The sequence below is a fragment of the Neophocaena asiaeorientalis genome, unplaced genomic scaffold (assembly GCF_003031525.2).
Source record: "Neophocaena asiaeorientalis asiaeorientalis breed wild unplaced genomic scaffold, Neophocaena_asiaeorientalis_V1.1 scaffold567, whole genome shotgun sequence".
Taxonomy (NCBI): domain Eukaryota; kingdom Metazoa; phylum Chordata; class Mammalia; order Artiodactyla; family Phocoenidae; genus Neophocaena; species Neophocaena asiaeorientalis.
In genome coordinates, this window is record NW_020173728.1 from 1541991 (window position 1) to 1559274 (window position 17284).

Consider the following 17284-nt stretch of genomic DNA (forward strand, 5'->3'; position numbering starts at 1 on the left):
GTTACCTTTGAAAAGGGCAGGAACTGTGAGGGGTGCCCAGGGGCTGTATCTATACCTGCAATAATTTACTCCAGAAGGAGGGAACAGGGGAGGAAGGAGGCGAGGAGGGAGAGCAGAGAAAGGGCAGGGGGAGGGAAGGAGGAGGAGGAGGGCGAGGGAGTCCGAAACAACATGGTGCAGGGGTAACACACGTGCAAGTGTGGGTCAATGGCGTCACTGTATCACTCCATGTACGTATGTTTGAAATGCTTAAAAAAAAAAAGTCCTTTTACTCTCTTTTAATTAAGGGGGCAGGAAAGGGGGGTTTGGGAAGGCTGGAGGGTGATGCAGAGGCTCTGGACTGCATGGCAGCACAGGCTGTGGCTTTGGGACAGAAGGGGAAGGTTTGCCTCCAGAGGGGGCACATGCGGAATCCTGAACATTGTGCGTAATAAGAATAAAAACTGTAAAGTGACCAAAAAGCCTGAGAACACTGTATTATGTATAAGGATAAAAAACATACTTGGAAGGAATTCCCTGGCAGTCCAGTGGTTGGGACTCTGCACTCTCACTGCCGAGGGCCTGGGTTCAATCCCTGGTTGGGGAACTAAAATCCCACAAGCCACGCAGCACGGCCAAGAAAAAAAAAAAAAGAAAGAAAAAACATACTTGGAAACAAGACAAACAAGACATTAAGCTCAGGAGAAGAAAGGCCATGTCTATGGGGCGGCCGCTCTGGACCTGGTCTTCCACCCCCCACCCCGCACTCCCCATGTTTCCCCAGGAACGGGCTCCATCAGCTCGTGTCCAGCATCTCACGCTCTCCCTAGTGACAGGTCATCAGTCAGCCCCCAACTGTCCTGGCTGAGCCATGGCGGGGTTCGTCCTTGGCCGTCCCCCTCCCATCCATGCAGGCTAAATTCCCTGAGGCCCTGCAGACCCTCCTGCAGCCTGGCTCAAGGGGCTCCGCGGCTTTCCAAACTCTGCTGAACCCGTGAACACCGGCTCCCGAGCTGGGCCAGACCCTGCACGGTGGGCGGTGATCCCTAGAGCTTCTCATCCCCGTCCCCAGATGCAGTCCACTCCCCAGCCACAGAGAACAGCTCCGTTTCCTGGAAAAGTGTGGGCTTTCTTGGTCTGTTCTTGGGCTCCTAACAGCCCTTGCCCATCGCCCCGCCCTCTGAGCCCGTCAAAATCCTGCCTGTCTTTTAAGGGTCACCTCGCACACCCCTCGGCTCCCGCCCTGTTTCTCCAGATGGCCTGGCTCCCTTTCCTGAGGGTCCATACCCTCTGCCGTGTTCTTACTGCAGGCATCCCATTATGCCATTCCCCTGAAGGAGGGACCACGTGGGATTTCTCTCTTTCCCTCCAGTGGATCTGGGCTGCTGCCTAATCCACAGAAGTGGATTAGTACATATTTGCGGAGTTGACATAAACGACCATACAGTATTTTTAAAGGATGGAGCGGAGAAAGAAAACCAGAATTCTACAAGATGCTCCTAAATTCCCTGGGCAAATGCTGTGGTAGCTATGTTTAATTAGGTTACCTCCAGGACCTGGGTTAACTTTATGTAAGGACTTGAGATGCCTACATATAACACTGTGCAAAAGGCCTGAGATCAGACAGTTCAACCAACCAACCAACCAACCAACCAACCAACCACAAAACCTCACTTACAACTTATCATTTTTTTCAAATATGTTAATCATTGTTAAGAACGTAACTATTTCCTCAAATGACTAACTTGTACATGTTGAAACTTATTTAAAAAAATAAAAATTACTAACCCTTGTCCTCTGGTCCACGTTTTTGACTGGGAAAACTTCAGACTGCTTCGCGACCACCTCTTCTTGGATAGAATTATCATGTCTTTTCAAGGTGGTAACACACTGACCCGATGGTGTCCTCCATAAACCTGAGGCTGGTGCTTGTTCAAACCTATGAAACAGAAACAGGAGACCCATTAGACGTGTGCCGCGCTGGGTGACTTACGAATCTCCCACATAGTTAAAGGCCCCCATAATCAAGCTAGTATTAGACAGTTTATCCAGAAAAGTCTGGAACCTAATATATTCTGGGCTAAGGGAATTTCCAGAGTCCAGTACTTAGATGCAGTACTAAAAGGAACCAGGCCCACTTAGGAAAATGCGTTATATTCCAGGTCTGGGGCAGGAAATGCACCAGATGAGCCTGGAGCACCTTGTCGTTCCAGGAAGTAAGGAAGTTCTCAGACTTCTGAGCTGTGTGCGAAGGCCTTGAGGGTTCTCTTGAAGGGGCTTCCACTGGCCAAGGACAGGACAGTTTGAGAACCAAAAGGATAATGACTACCGCAGACTGATACACAGCAAATATATAAAAATACATGAGTTCGTTTGAAAAATAAGTAAATAAAATTTTAAAAATAATAAAAACCTTTGGATTCACAGGCCACAACACAGATGAATCTACAGACATTCTGCTAAGTGATATAAGCCAGTCACAGAAAGGCAGATACGGTATGATCCCACTTACATACGATGCTGAGGGTAGTCAAATTCACAGAGACAGAGTAGTGTGGTGACTGCCGAGGGCTGGGGGAGGGAGGAATAGGGACTAGTTTAGCGGGCCCAGAGCTCCAGTTTTGTGAGATGACGCAGTTCTAGAGATCTGCTGCACGCCAATGTGAATGTACTTAACACTACTGAACTGTACACTTAAAATGGTTAAGATGGTAAACTTTATGTTCATGTGTGTTTTCACCACAAAAATACAAACAACCCAACCTCTGGATGCTGCTAGGGCAACAACTCATTATTCTGGAAACTGGTTAAGTAAAGGGATAGAATCAAGCATTTACCCTGCCTCTGTGGTTGAAAAAAAAATTTCAGAGTTACCAAGTAGTTGATGGGAAAAGTTTTTCCAACTAATAAATGCAGAAGAAAGAACTGAGTTAGAAAAGTCACCATTTTCTAAGTCCAAGTGAATGAAATGCATCTAGGAAAGGATCCTAACTTTGAGAAAATTGCGTAATGGAAGCTTTATATCAGAGGCACCCGTCTGCCAACGCTCGAGCCCACGGCCCAGCCTTGGCAGCACAAACGGTGGGACGAGTAGACACCTGCTGCCTTAGGAGGTGGAGTAAGAAGGACCAGCACTGCCTTGGATGTCATTCTGCCAGAATAACCCGCCTGGAATGTAATCCTGGACCCAGGTCCAACCATCAGTTTACAGGGAAATCATTTGGATCCTGATTCAAACACAGCAAATACAGACAGACTTTTTTAGAGAAAGCCAAAGCAAACTGACAAGGACTAGGTAATAAAGAATCTTCTTAAATGGTAATGTATTTAATCCTTGTACGTTAGAGATGTAAGTATTTGTGAGAGAAAAATGTTGTCTGTTTTAAACTACTCAAGAAAAAAGTGTGGGTGAGGGAAGGAGATAAAATAAGACTGACAAAATGTTGACAACTGTGGATCTGGGTGAGGGTACATGGGATTTCATTATACTCATATCTGCTTTTGTGGATGTTTAAAAATTTCAAAGTATAAGCTAAAAAACAGTGTACTAATATCTGCAACTTACTTGGAAATGCAGACAAATAACAGATTGGAACTGATGGATGGATGGATGGGAAATGGAGAGAGACAGATTTGGGAGTGTAATAAAATGTCAATGGTAGAATCTGGGTGGTGGGTATGTGGGTATACAGTTCTTTTTACTTTTCTGTATGTTTGGAAATTTTCATAATAAAATGTGAAAAAAGTTAGTCTAGGTACAGTCCAGAACCTTTTAAAATAAATCTTAATTGTTATAACCTTTGCCTGACCTAACCCTAGTTTTTCCCAAGACTTGATTATAAAGTGGGATGATGCATCATTGGAATCTTGGAACTTATTTAAACACTTCCCCAAATGATTCCAAGGTTCCAGGCTGGTTTGGTAGAAAGCCCCTTTAGCAGCTTGCCTCTCCTGGTGATGTCTAGATCCCAGTGACGTCATAAAGCCCCCAATTCCTCTTTTCTGTTCTGTTCTATGTGAATGGAGCAACCTTTGAATCTGTACTTGGGTTTGCAATAGATTTATTTCCCTCCTAGGAAAATGCGCTCACAGGCCATCAGCAAACCCTAGTCCAGTCAGCAGGTATATTTCTCATAATGAGTAAATCAATTGTGTTTTTAGCCTGAAAGAATGCTTAGTTAGGATGAATTAAATTTGAAAACAAGTTTAATGAGGATGAGTTAAACTAGTTAAGTTAGTTGGGATGGAATGAATTATCAGAGACCAGTCTCTCTGGTGACTGATACACATGATTTCTGCAGAAGCAAAGCCAAGGCAAGACTCGGGTTACTAACACCTCTGCCAACTGTAACCATCCTTTGGGTCCTGGAGTGAAAGAAGTAGCTAAGGTTTCCTATAATTATTATACCTGCTTCACAGAAGAACGAAACCTATGGGGTCAAAAAGCAAATAAGCTTCTGGAGGAGATCGAGCACTAGAACCTGTGACTTCTGAACAGCTAAACCAACACCTGGCAACAAGGAGGGCTTGGGCCATGGCTGGCCTTGTGTGGAGTCCCGTCCCTGGTTCCTCACAAACATACAGAATCAGAACATCTACATAGTGGTACAAAGGACTTAAGTTTTTTCCTCTTTTGTCCACTTCACTTCGGAAACTTTACAGTATCAATGTCACACGGAAAAAACAAAGTGTGACGTCAGCTAAATTACATACTCCTCTAATTAAAGATAAGTAAAGCAATAGACTCTAAATAGTCTATAATTAATTTCATATACTTGGAATGGTTTCCAATGAGAAAACTGCAATTTAAGCAAATGTACCAGCATTTCCTAACTACAAATGATTTACAACAGATTGGTAATTTGACAAAAGTTTTAAATGCAGACAAAGTAATAAGTACCTTGAATTTTATTCTGAGCATAAGCAGAATAAAATAAAGAGATTTCTACATACTATACTCCAAACACTATAAAGCTGACTCAATTGTTCAGCATTAGCTTGAGAGTACAATTGGGTGACTCCGTCTGAAAGTAGCCACTGACAGAGACAATTAATTGCACCTGGACAAACATAAACTCATGGGTGGTCTCATCACGGTTTTCATATAAGATAAAGTGCTTAAGTAATCACTTTTGTGTTAAAATATATTCTCCAGGAGGCAACATGAACAAAGTTTTAAAATCAACTGCCCCAAGTGACATGAATCATATTTTAAAAACTCATAATTGTCTAAAATAATGACTTGGTCCTCCACCTAATAATAGTAAACCTTTCGTATGAAGGACTTTCAACATTTAATCCTTGATATAACAAAAATTAATAATAATGATGATAGGAATGGTTTTTCATTTTTAAGATGCTTCATCCTGTGATAGAGAATTCAGAAATCTCCACACTATCTTTCAGAGTATGCTATGGGGCAGGTGTCCCATTTTCCAGATGGGATTAAAGCAAAGAGACAGATGTCGCCTGCAGGTTTGGTCAGGGGCTCAAGCAGGGCCACGACCACACCAAACACGGCTCTATTCACAGGCCTGCAGGAGTCCATAAGCTGTCAGAGCCTTCCCATTCTGCCCGGCTTAGAATTCTGTGACATCAATGTCATTAACAATTAAGGAACAAAAGTATCATTCTCTCCAAGTCTGTGTTTCCGGAATGACCAAGCTGACTGTTTCAGTCCAAGGGATATCACAAGGCAGAAGGGAATACTTCACTTCGGGGAATACCTAGCAACAGCTCCTGGGTGCTAAGGGGCACAGGAGGTGGGAGCACACAGAGGGCAGGGGGAGCGTGACGCCGGGATTAAAGCCTGTGAGACTATTGTAAATAGTGCCGCAGTGAACACTGGGGTGCATGTGTCTTTTTGAATTATGGTTTTCCCTGGGTATATGCCCAGGAGTGGGATTGCTGGGTCATACGGTACTTCTATTTTTAGTTTGTTAAGGAACCTCCATACTGTTCTCCATAGTGGCTGTATCAATTTACATTCCCACCAACAGTCCAAGAGGGTTCCGTTTTCTCCACACCCTCTCCAGCATTTATTATTTGTAGATTTTTTGATGATGGTTATTCTGACCAGTGTGAGGTGATACCTCATTGTAGTTTTGATTTGCATTTCTCTAATAATTAATAAAGACGTTGAGCATCTTTTCATATGCCTCTTGGCCATCTGTAAGTCTTCTTTGGAGAAACATCTGTTTAGGTCTTCTGCCCATTTTTTGACTGGGTTGTTTGTTTTTTTGATACTGAGCTGCATGAGCTGTTTATATATTTTGGAGATTAATCCTTTGTCCGTTGATTCATTTGCAAATATCTCCTCCCACCATTCTGAGGGTTGTGTTTCGTCTTGTTTATGGTTTCCTTTGCTGTGCAAAAGGTCTGAAGTTTCATTAGGTCCCATTTGTTTATTTTTGTTTTTATTTCCATTTCTCTAGGAGGTGGGTCAAAAAGGATCTTGCTGTGATTTATGTCATGGAGTGTTCTGCCTATGTTTTCCTCTACAAGTTTTACAGTGCCCCATCTTACATTCAGGTCTTTAATCCATTTTGATGGATAAAGAAGATGTGGTACATATATACAATGGAATATTACTCAGCCATAAAAAGGAATGAAATGGGGTCATTTGTAGAGATGTGGATGGACCTAGAGACTGCCATACAGAGTACAGTAAGTCAGAAGGAGAAAAACAAATATCGCATATTAACGGATACATGTGGAATCTAGAAAAATGCTACAGATGAACCAGCGTGCAAGGCAGAAACAGAAACAGATGTAGGGAACAAACGTATGTACACCAAGGGGGGAAGGGGTGGTGGGATGAACTGGGAGGTTGGGATTAACATATATACACTAATGTGTAAGGAATGGACAGCTAATGAGGGCCTGCTGTATGGCACAGGGAATGCTACTTCACTTTGCTGTGCAGTAGAAACTAACATTGTAAAACAACTATACCCCAATTAAAAAGAGTAAAATAAAATATAAGGAGCATAAAAAAAATAAAGAAATAAAGCCTGTGAGAAACGACTGGCAGCTAAGACCTGACTGCTTGTCTCTCAAAGGTCAGGTAGACACCTGGGCCTTTTTCCGAGGCTAGAGAGGGAGCCAGTGACAATCAGTGTGCACTGAACAGCATCCTCAGTCACGACACGGGGTAATTCTAATTGTAACAGAACACAACAGTGACATTATAATGGAACCATTCCTGACTTCTTTATCTGGCTTTAAAAAATGATTGTGGCAAAGAAACAGTTCCGAAGGCTCCAGATATTAATTTTAAAATTTGTGTTGGTCATAAAGAAGGATCATTTCTTCTGGAAGGCTGATTTATACATAACTGTAGATCAACAGTCATGTAAAAATGCGACTTCTCATAATGGAAACCAATGCTCTATTTATGCATGTTGAGAAACTATAACAAACATTGGTGTAGTTGATGGAGATATCATATCTTATCACCCACAGTCACAGTTTGGCAGCCCAGGTTAAGAGAGTCACACGATGAATCATTTAGTCTAACAACTCAGTTTGCAAAGAGAATTATAAATGCATAATATGCTTTTTATGCGACATACCACAACTGTGGTTTATGCCAAATAGTATATCAACAGACACACAAGGCAGTGAGAAAGAAGCCCGGCTCCAGCTGAAGAGCCTTACAGTACACAATCACCAAATGACCAGACTCCTCCTCCCCAGCCAGCTTCTTTCACACCCCTGTAAAGGGTATTTTAAAGACTGCCTTTTGTCACTTCACATGATAAAAAACATGGAAGAGGATTTTCGTGCACTGCCCTTTACTGCTGTTAAGTTGAAAAGCTACTGATCCAGGATGGTCATGTCTAGCATTCTCTGTAGTCTGGAGATCACAGCATGATGCAGAAGGGAATGTAAACACATTCAGGACTTGTGAACCTCACCTTGTGGTCTGTGGAATGGAGCCCTGAGATTAGCCAAGTTTTCTTGTAACAAGGTCCTTTTAGAGGCCATTACCCTGACTTCTCCTCACACCCTGATGGGACCCAATACACACTGGATTTATGCTGAATTCTACTCCGAAAATCATGTTATCCTTCCTGTTTATATCATTACATAGAAGTGCCTGTGTGGCATGTAGAAGGGAGAGAAGACGAGGCCGGATGTTAGACAACCAGACCCGAAGCCCCTCTGGCTCTCCTGGCCAGTCAAGGCCCTTTCAGATGGCTGACCACACCTGAGCCGTCATTTGTTCTCTGCTGCAAAATGGTGGGGACCTACTTCATAAAGAGGAAACATAGTCAGTCCCTAGAATACAAATCGGGGTTAGGACACTGGTAACATTCACATACCATGAATCAAGCACCTACCAGGGGCCAGCACTGGACAAACTATTACACATACTACACAACTGTAATTTTGCGAATTCAATTAAGAAGCCCAGATGCCACGAAGCTTCTGAGGCCATGCATGAGAAGACACCTAGAGTGCCGAGAAGGTGGGTGGAAGGATCGATTTCTATCTGATTTAGGAAGGACGTACAAGAATCATGGTTCGTATGCACCAACCACCCTGCAAATGATTAACCCCCACTCGCTCACCCCAGCTTTCTAGCCATTTAAGGCACATCCTCCGAGCGCTGCTCTCGAACTTGAGGAAGCAGAGTTTAACACTCATTCAAACCCTGCATGGCTGGGCCTCACCTCCAGACTCCTGATTCAGTGGATCTGGGGTGGGACCCAAGAACGTGCATTTCTAACAAGCTCCCAGGGCTTGTCGATGCTGTTGGTGCAGGAACGTACTTAGGGGTCTGTATCACTAGCATGACCTTGGAAATTTAGGAACCTATCTGGGGTTTGGACCTGCTAAGGACATCCCTCTAGATGGTGGCTTTGCTGGATAACCTGGGCGTTCACCAAGGTACGCTAACATGTCAGACAAAGCCTACCCACCTTCCCTCCCCCCAGGTAAGCCTAAAAATGTTGCTATGGGCTGGGGTTGAGTAGATAACATCCAATTAACAATGAAAAACAGATACATTCACAAAGAAGGAGATGGTGAAGCCACAGTTAAATTGATGCTGCAAGTGCCCAGCACAGTGCTGATCATGTGGACCAGTGTTTCGAGACCCTTATCTGGGAACAAGGGCCGACCCACCACAGCAGCAACTTGACGACAGTCACACCTGACTTGCTTTTCGTTGCTGCCACCCCCAGGGGAGAGTCTGGGGATCTGGTGAAGGACAGCTGCTTCACAGGCGTCAAGGTCTTTTCTCAGAATGTCACTGTGATTACACAGCCTATAAAATAAAACAGGTACTGCAGGAGATGTTTATTTAAGCACAGACGGCCAGCTTCTAGAATCTATGGTGGTTCCTCATGGTTTATTGAAATATATCTGTAATATAATCTAGACATAAAAACGCAGCAACCAGACTGTCTCTCGACAAAGATGTAAAACGGGGTGGTTTGAAAAACTTGTTTGTGTGTATGTGGCAGTTTTAAATCCATCAGAGGAAGTAGCTTTTAACCCTTTGAAGACTTTAATGATGTTCAGATCCACAGCTGTGCAATCTCATTCCACACGCCACCTGACTGATAGGAATGCCAGAGAATCTTAACAGCAGAAAAGGCTAATTTTACATTGTCAATCATAACAAAGTTAGAGCTCCTCAACTCACATGAAATTTACTTAAATTGTCACTGCTAAGAAATTGAAAACTGCTGGCTGAAGTACAGGTTACATCCTCTATTTCTGAATGTAGAAAAATGACTATTATTTCTCCATTCAGATTCCACTGCAACATTTTCTTTATTCTTAGTAAGAACAGGAAGGAGTGGAAAGAGGGATTTAGCCCTCATCATCAATTTGCAGTCCACGGGGGGACTGGTAGAGTGTTAACAATTTGGCCACTGTTTTAGGTTAGGTCTGTCATAGGGCCACAACAGCCTCCAAAGAGATTGGGTAGTAACTTCCTTTAAAAAAAAATGTCTGTTTGCATGATTCTAAAAAGCTATGGGAGAAGATATCAAAGACAAAACAGTATTTCTCCTTTAAAGGAACTGATCACATGTGTAGTTGGGAAGATTCAATACGCACCCCAAAAGGAAAATGAAGCAACTTATAAACCAATGTTCATTAGCAAAGTACTACTAATTTGTAATTAGTGCAAAGGTTGGTTAAGTTACTAGATCTATGCAATGGCCATGCGCCCAATGAGGCAAGGAAGAAAAAGACCTGCTCCTCCTATACACTGGAGGTATGGGCCCACCCCCACTCTGGAGCAGGTTTCCACCCTGGGCAGGAAATAGAAATGGGCCCCCAGATTCAAGCCCTGTTCTCGACTCCGGACCACCCTGTCGGCACTCCAGCTCCTTGCCAAGTCCCGAGCTCCTGTCTAAACGCTAAGCCTGGAGTCTTCATCCCTATGGGCCAGACCCTGTTGGGTCCTTCACTCCTGAGCTCTGCTGCCCCACACCTCCTGGACTCCTGGCCAGTGGGACTTACAGCACCTGTGGATACCTGCTTTTCCTAAGGCAAAATCTGGGTCCTGATTCTCCCTGGAAGGCTTTATCTTGTCGCCAACCAATTCACAGAATGAGACTGAGGCAGGAGATAGATGGGCCCCCCCCACAGGGTAAACAGCTGGAGTTTGTTCCCTGTGGATGATACTCCAAGATGAAAATAGCAGGGCAATCGAGAGAAGAGGCTGGGCCCTGCCCAGATAAAAGACCACATACTTCTCATTCTCGAAGTCAAAGAGATCTGCCCAACTAGAAAGCTCCTTGGAGGTCAAAAGGGGCGTGATGCCAACCTACCCATAGGTCTCTTCGCTGGCATCCATCTTGGCTGAGAGATGCGCATGCACATGGCGGGACCCTGAGATATACCAAATATGGACTCAGAATCAGGCAAATCAAAATGACTGGCCAAAAGAAACCCGGAAGAAATGCCCCACATAAGTGATTCAAACTACCACAAGGGCACTACTCTCTCTCTGAGAGTCCACACGTACTGTACCCTTTTTCCTCCTAATAAACACTTTACTTGTTTCACTACCTTCTGTCTTTGTGGGAATTCTTTTCTGCAAAGCTGAAGGGCCAGGGCCTTGTCACTGACCACTGGTCTAGTGGCTAGGATTCAGCACTCTCACTGCTGTGACCCGACCTCAATCTCTGGCTGGAAACCAAAACCCTGTTCAAGCCGCTGCAGGCTGAGGCCACCGGAGATCAAGACCTGCCCTTAAGAAGAGGAAGATAAGCCAATTTCAGAGCAGTAAAGGAGCGCACAAGGGGAAGACAATCAGGAAGTGGGAGCAGGACCTTCTGCCGGGCAGGATGCAGATGGAAGAGAGATGATAGCTGAAGCCAAGGAGCTACAAGGCAAAGGTGACGGGAAATGCCAGGGTGAGAGAGGTGTGGGGACCAGCAACGAGATGAGTCTGGCCAGGTGGTGGCTGCAGTTGGTGGTGACGGAATAGTAAAGGGGAATCAAATTCGGTATAAAACTCTGGTGAGGCAACAGAGATAAACCTTGTGGATTCTGGAGCCATGGCGGGTTTCCTGGCAGCTGTGCCTCGATGGGGTTGGTGAGGGACAGACTGGCCAGGGGACTGACCCTGTGCTCTGGGTGGCCGGGGAGGAGCGCGCAGGTGTGAGCGCTGTGCGGGAGGACCCAAGCACCCATGGCTGGTGGGCTGAGGATGCTAAAAGCTGGGGCACATGCCAACCTCAAATGGCCAGTCGCCCGAGGCTTCCACTGAGGAATGTGTGTCTCAGTGAGGCTCCATCTTTCCAGTTTTCGAGAAGCTGGAAATTCACAATTACTAGTTTTATTTTTATATGCCATCTCTCAAATTTTAAAATGGGGCAACTATTCAAAAGAAAGTTAAATACTGTGCTTGACAAACAGGGGCCCTCTGCAGGCTTGGGGTCTCCAGCTTACGATGCCTCTAGACACACTTCCCGACCAGGTGGTAAACCCCGAGCAAGGGCTGTGGCTTCCGCACCTCCTCCCAAACCCAAGTACAGCAGGGAACTCGGTAGACACTGGTTAATGCTGCTGTGCTAAGGAGGGGTGGGGGCAGCCTCCCTCCAGGGATGAGCACTTTATCTCTGCCATTCTCAGGAAAGATGAGAAGAGAAAGCTGATCAGCGGTTTGATTATTGTTATAAACCCCCTACAGACAATGCTCCCTGATGCCAGCATCCGTGCCCACCCCCGCAACCCGATACCACCACGGTGGGGCCAGTGCTCCATCACACGCCAAACGCCTTCGTTCTTTCCTAGTCTGATTGGTCCAAACATCAGGTCTGCTTAGACCAGCTCCCCCCACATCTGTCTGGGAGATTCTCCGACTGCCTCCTTCGCAGGGATCTTTCTCATCCCTGAATTCCTCTAGCACAACGCAGACAGCATCCTACTCTGTACTGCTCTCCAGTTATGCCCTGTCTGCCAAGTCTTCTCAACACGACCAGAAGCCTGTTGAGAACAGCAACTGGACTTGTGATTTCACAGGATGCTGAAGACACACTTAAAGACACTGTGTGTTGAATGACACGCCAAGATTTAAAAACAGATTAGGGAATTCATGACACGCCTGTTGTCACAGCCTGTTTTTACATGTTGGTGTCACACCAGTCTGGGGCTTCCAGGGCTCCGCAAGAAGTGATCAACAAGACAGTGATCAATTAGACGGCCGCAAGCACTGTCCCCATGGAGCTACGGCCGATGCCAGATTAACTCCGAACCTTGATGAGTTGGTCTGTGTTGAGATTTCTAGCAGTTATCTCCCCATGGGATAGACTTTAGTTTGCAAAATATCCATCGATCCTTTGCTGAAAATAACTCTTAAATAATTCACACAGTGTACTGAGCTAAAGATTAAAGACTATGTGTTATGAAAATACTATTTCAGAATTCAAGACCCCAATTTCATGTCTTCTATTTGCATTCCTACCAAAATACTTCAGCTGGGAGGGCAATGGCCTGACAGCCCATGTCCAGTCTCCCCGGGGGAATATGTGGCCTGGCACCAAGGCACTGGGCCCTACCATCCGGTCGTTTTCTGTGAATTCCGGCAAGTGGACAAACCTGCTGGATGACAAGCAATTGCTAGAAACACAAACGGCACTTTAAAATATTTTATTTCATCCAATAATAGTTAAGTACACAATAAATAAAATTAGTTTTTGGCTAAATTTAAAGTAATTACTTTTTTTAAAAAAATATTTATTTATTTATTTTTGGCTGCGTTGGGTCTTCATTGCTGCACACAGGCTTTCTCTAGTTGCGGGGAGTGGGGGCTACTCTTTGTTGTGGTGCGTGGGTTTCTCACTGCGGTGGCTTCTCTTGTGGAGCACGGGCTCTAGGGTGCACAGGCTTCAGTAGTTGTGGCACACGGGCTCAGTAGTTGTGGCTCGCGGGCTCTAGGGCGCAGGCTCAGTAGTTGTGGCACACGGGCTTAGTTGCTCCGCGGTATGTGGGATCTTCCTGGACCAGGGCTCAAACCCGTGTTCCCCGCATTGGCAGGCGGATTCTTAACCACTGCGCCACCAGGGAAGTCCATAAAGTAATTACTTTCTAAGGTTTTGGCTAAATTTAAAGTAATTACTTTCTAAGAAAGCTTCATTTTTCAGTCACACAGAATTTAGGACATAATTTACAAGAAAGCAATTCCATGTCAGGCTAATGTGAGCACTCAAATTAAGGTAGAATTTTTTGTTTAAAGTAAGGGAGAAAAGGTGTTATGCTTTTTCTTTCACTATCACAAGCTGAGAATGACTTCTTAGCAAACAGAAAATAAACTTTTCCTTAACTGTAGCATATGACCTTCACACATGCCTGTGGGTGTTGTTTTTGGGGGACTCAGCACAGATGCGCTTCAGCTGCAGTGATGCGAGCTTGACTTTCGGGCTTCCTTTTCTCCAGGAGACAGCAGTCAGCATGGTGTGGTCCCCGACTCCAGGTAGCGACAAGTTTGCTTACCTAATTTACATACTATAGTGTTACCTGTTAAAAGTTTTATGAATTACGTTTACTGTCTTTTTAACGAAACTGAAGAATCAGAAGGGAGTTGGTTACATCCAGAACAAAGTTTTAGGGAGGAAACTGTATTTCAGAACAAGCAACAACAAACAGGCATCACTCGCAGAGGTGGCCGTGGATGGTGAGCCTGTCACTGAGGAATAACCCACACGTGAGGGTGGGAAGGGGACAACCCAGATGGACTGTCTGCATCCGATTCCGGAGGTCGCAGAAACCCCGCCTGGAAACTCACGGCTTCAGTCCTACCTTCCTTTTGAAACATAAGTGGCTTTGATCTTTTCACTAAGAACACATGGTCTGGATAGAAAAGATGATTTAAAAACTATCATTTTATCAGATCCCAGGCCTTGTTTTCTGCATTTAATTCCCACGGAAATTTGTTGATTACAATGAACTTTTAAAAATTCTCCTAAGATCCATGAGGTTCTTAAACAGAAGTAACAGAATGCATTCACGTACCTAATGCTCAAAGCCCACAACTGCTGCAAAATATAACTAATGAACCAAAGCCGACTGTTGTCAGTCAAAACCCGAGCCGTTAATTCAATTTGTGTAGCTTACTGGTCCTCCTGAAGCAATTTAGCACCTTTGCCAATAAGAGAAAACCTCTAGTGACACCCCACCCACAGGTACACAAACACAACCCAGAAGCAGAGAGGCCCGAAGAAAGCCCTACCTCCATAAAGATGCAAATTAAGATTTAAACAGGGTGGCAATCGGCCAGCGCTAATCCTTTTACCGAGGTGTAAATGGCTATTGAGAACTGAATTCTGGGCTGCCAGCTTTTGTTGGGTAGTCTTACAGACACATTTCACCCAGGAGCCACGCCAAGCCACCAACTCTGAGGACGACTGATAAACAGTTTCATCAGGCCAGCGTAATTTGTTTGCTTTGCTATCAAACTTCCTGACCATCAATCCAAACACGTCAACGTAACCGGCATGAAGAATTAGCACCCTGGGAACAGGAACTGGGAGCAAGGATCCCAAGCCTGACGCCCGGTGGCCAGAACAGCTGTAGGTGCGGCCGAGGCAGGGTCTGGACGTAGGGTTTTGTTGGCCACACAAAACGGTTGTAGAAAGGACAAACATGTACATAGTTAAACAGTATTTTTCTTTTCATGGGCTATCTTAGGAAACCTATGTTTTCGTGGCTACCTCGGCCCCCATTGTGCAACCCCCTGGGTGGTCCCTTCCGGCGGGGGGGCACTCAAAGGGAGCACAAAGCCGGAGGGAGGGGAGGAGGGGGCGGCAGCACAAAGGCCAGCGGCGGGGGCGGGGGTCTGCGGCGGCCGCGGGCCAGGGGTCACGAACAAGACTCCTCTCTTCACCCGGGAAACAAGGGCTCCTTCTCTTCACCTGGAGGCCGTGTGAGGGCGATGACAGCTGGGATTGAGGGCTTGCCGTGCGGGGCACCCGGGCCTGCGAGCATGCTCTTTATTTAAAGCAGCAGAGGCTGCACAAGCAAAACCCCTGCCTTTTCCCCCTCGCTGGCCTCCAAACAGATCTCCTTATTCTGCCCCACTTCAATTCTCAGAACTACTCCCTCTCCCTGACCACCTGATTTTAAGTTCCTTAATGAGGCGCTGGAAGGCCCCCTTTCTGACTGGTGCTCCCCTCCAGCCTTCAAAAGGAAGAACCCGCCTGAACCCAGAACGAGTTCTTAGTAGCCAAGAATCTCTGTGTGTCCCAAACGTAACACCCAGGTTGATAAAAATCCACCCTGCTGGGAGGATGAAGGCTGGAAACATTTGCTCCTTGGGTTTCTGTTAAGTCCCTGACATGTCACCAGAGGGGTGTCATCATTAGGGTGCTGCCTGAGCTCTCCAATCTGAGGTGCATACAACAGATTTATGGAGCCAGTTACCTAAAGTGACCAGGCTTTAAGTCTCTGCTGCCAAAATGAACACACAGGGTGAATGACTTATTATCAGACAGCCTGATGCCTTTCAAAAATTTAATACAATCAGGCCGTGTATTTTGGAAAAGTTTAAAAAATACTATGAACATAGTAAAAAAAATTTTCTTTATTAGACATCATCATTGGTTCTATAATTAAACGCGAGAAGGTGCTTTTGGTAAAGGGGTATCTTCTACCGTCAGGGTAGAACCATCTTTGCTGGGGCTTAATGACTGATGGAGGACCCTAAAACCAAACATCAGACTTTCGCCGTGCTGGTACACGTCTGTCTCCAAACGTGTATGTGCGCGCGCACGTGTGTGTCTGTGTATGTGTGTGTGTGTGTGTGTGCAGGGGTGTGTCTGTAGGAGAGGAGACCAGGAGGCTCAGGCTGGGCCAGCGTGGCACCACCGCCAGAGGGAGACCAGAAGGCATGATGGGTGGTGGATGGGTCGCTGAGGCTCAGGCAACATTCAGACCCTGAAATAAGTTAGTGTTTATGTTGCTTCTCACCTAGAAGGGACATATGAGACTCCTTCAAGGCCAATTAAGTCTGATGAATGGGAGTGGGGTCCAGGGCAGTCACTGACTCAGTGTTCTGGGTCCACCTCAATGATGCCACTGAAATGGCAACAGCAGCACGCAGGGAGGGACCTGCAGGAAAGAGACTGAACACTTGGCTATTAACGCTTGCCCTCTGCTGTAGGAGTCAGCAGAAATCAAACACAGGACTGCAGGAAAAGACGGTGCCCACTTGCTGCCGGGCCCTTCAGAGAGGCAATACTGTATTACCATGAAGAAGCTGAGTCACTTTATTATTCAATGCTCACTCACCCAAGAAGCTGCTTAAGCGATGCCAAAGACAAAAAGAAGAAACAAGAAAGTGGACGATACCAAATCATCATTGTCAATGAACAAATGGATTAACTGTGGAGGAGAGGCAGGCAGGATGCAAGCAGGGAAACAATCCAAGTTAACTGGCCCTCCTGGGTAGACGCTGGGAACCAGGTGAAAAGGCTTCTCTAGTCAGTGTCGGGGTTCAGGGGATGTCAGACAAGCACATCCCTAATTCCAGGTAAGTGCACTTTTCAAAACAGTGGAAACCAATTCCAAGTGTGCTCGTGATTACAGATGTAATAATGCTCCAAACAACCATGGACAGCATATGTCCTTGTAATCTGTATTTCAGCTGATCAGTAAGGACCATCAGTGCCATGATTCAATACCATAAAAAATTCGTTTAGGGATTCGATGGTGCTGGAAAGTAGTGCTTTTCAGTGTTTAAGGTGGCAGAACACCTGGAGTTCACAGAACTTTCTGCAAAACACCAGAGTGTACTAATGTACTTCGTTTCATCACACAAATCTGAAAAACTTTTACAAGA

The 17284-nt window shown here is 45.4% G+C and overlaps 1 protein-coding gene across 1 annotated transcript in view; it reads right to left on the bottom strand.

The window, feature by feature from the left end:
* KIZ (kizuna centrosomal protein) overlaps nucleotides 1-17284 on the bottom strand; it is a 108868-nt gene that overhangs the window by 34625 nt on the left and 56959 nt on the right. Inside the window, exon 7 of the mRNA XM_024750782.1 lies at nucleotides 1768-1918. Within this exon, the coding sequence (XP_024606550.1) occupies nucleotides 1768-1918 (151 nt within the window). The remainder of the gene's footprint in view (nucleotides 1-1767; nucleotides 1919-17284) is intronic.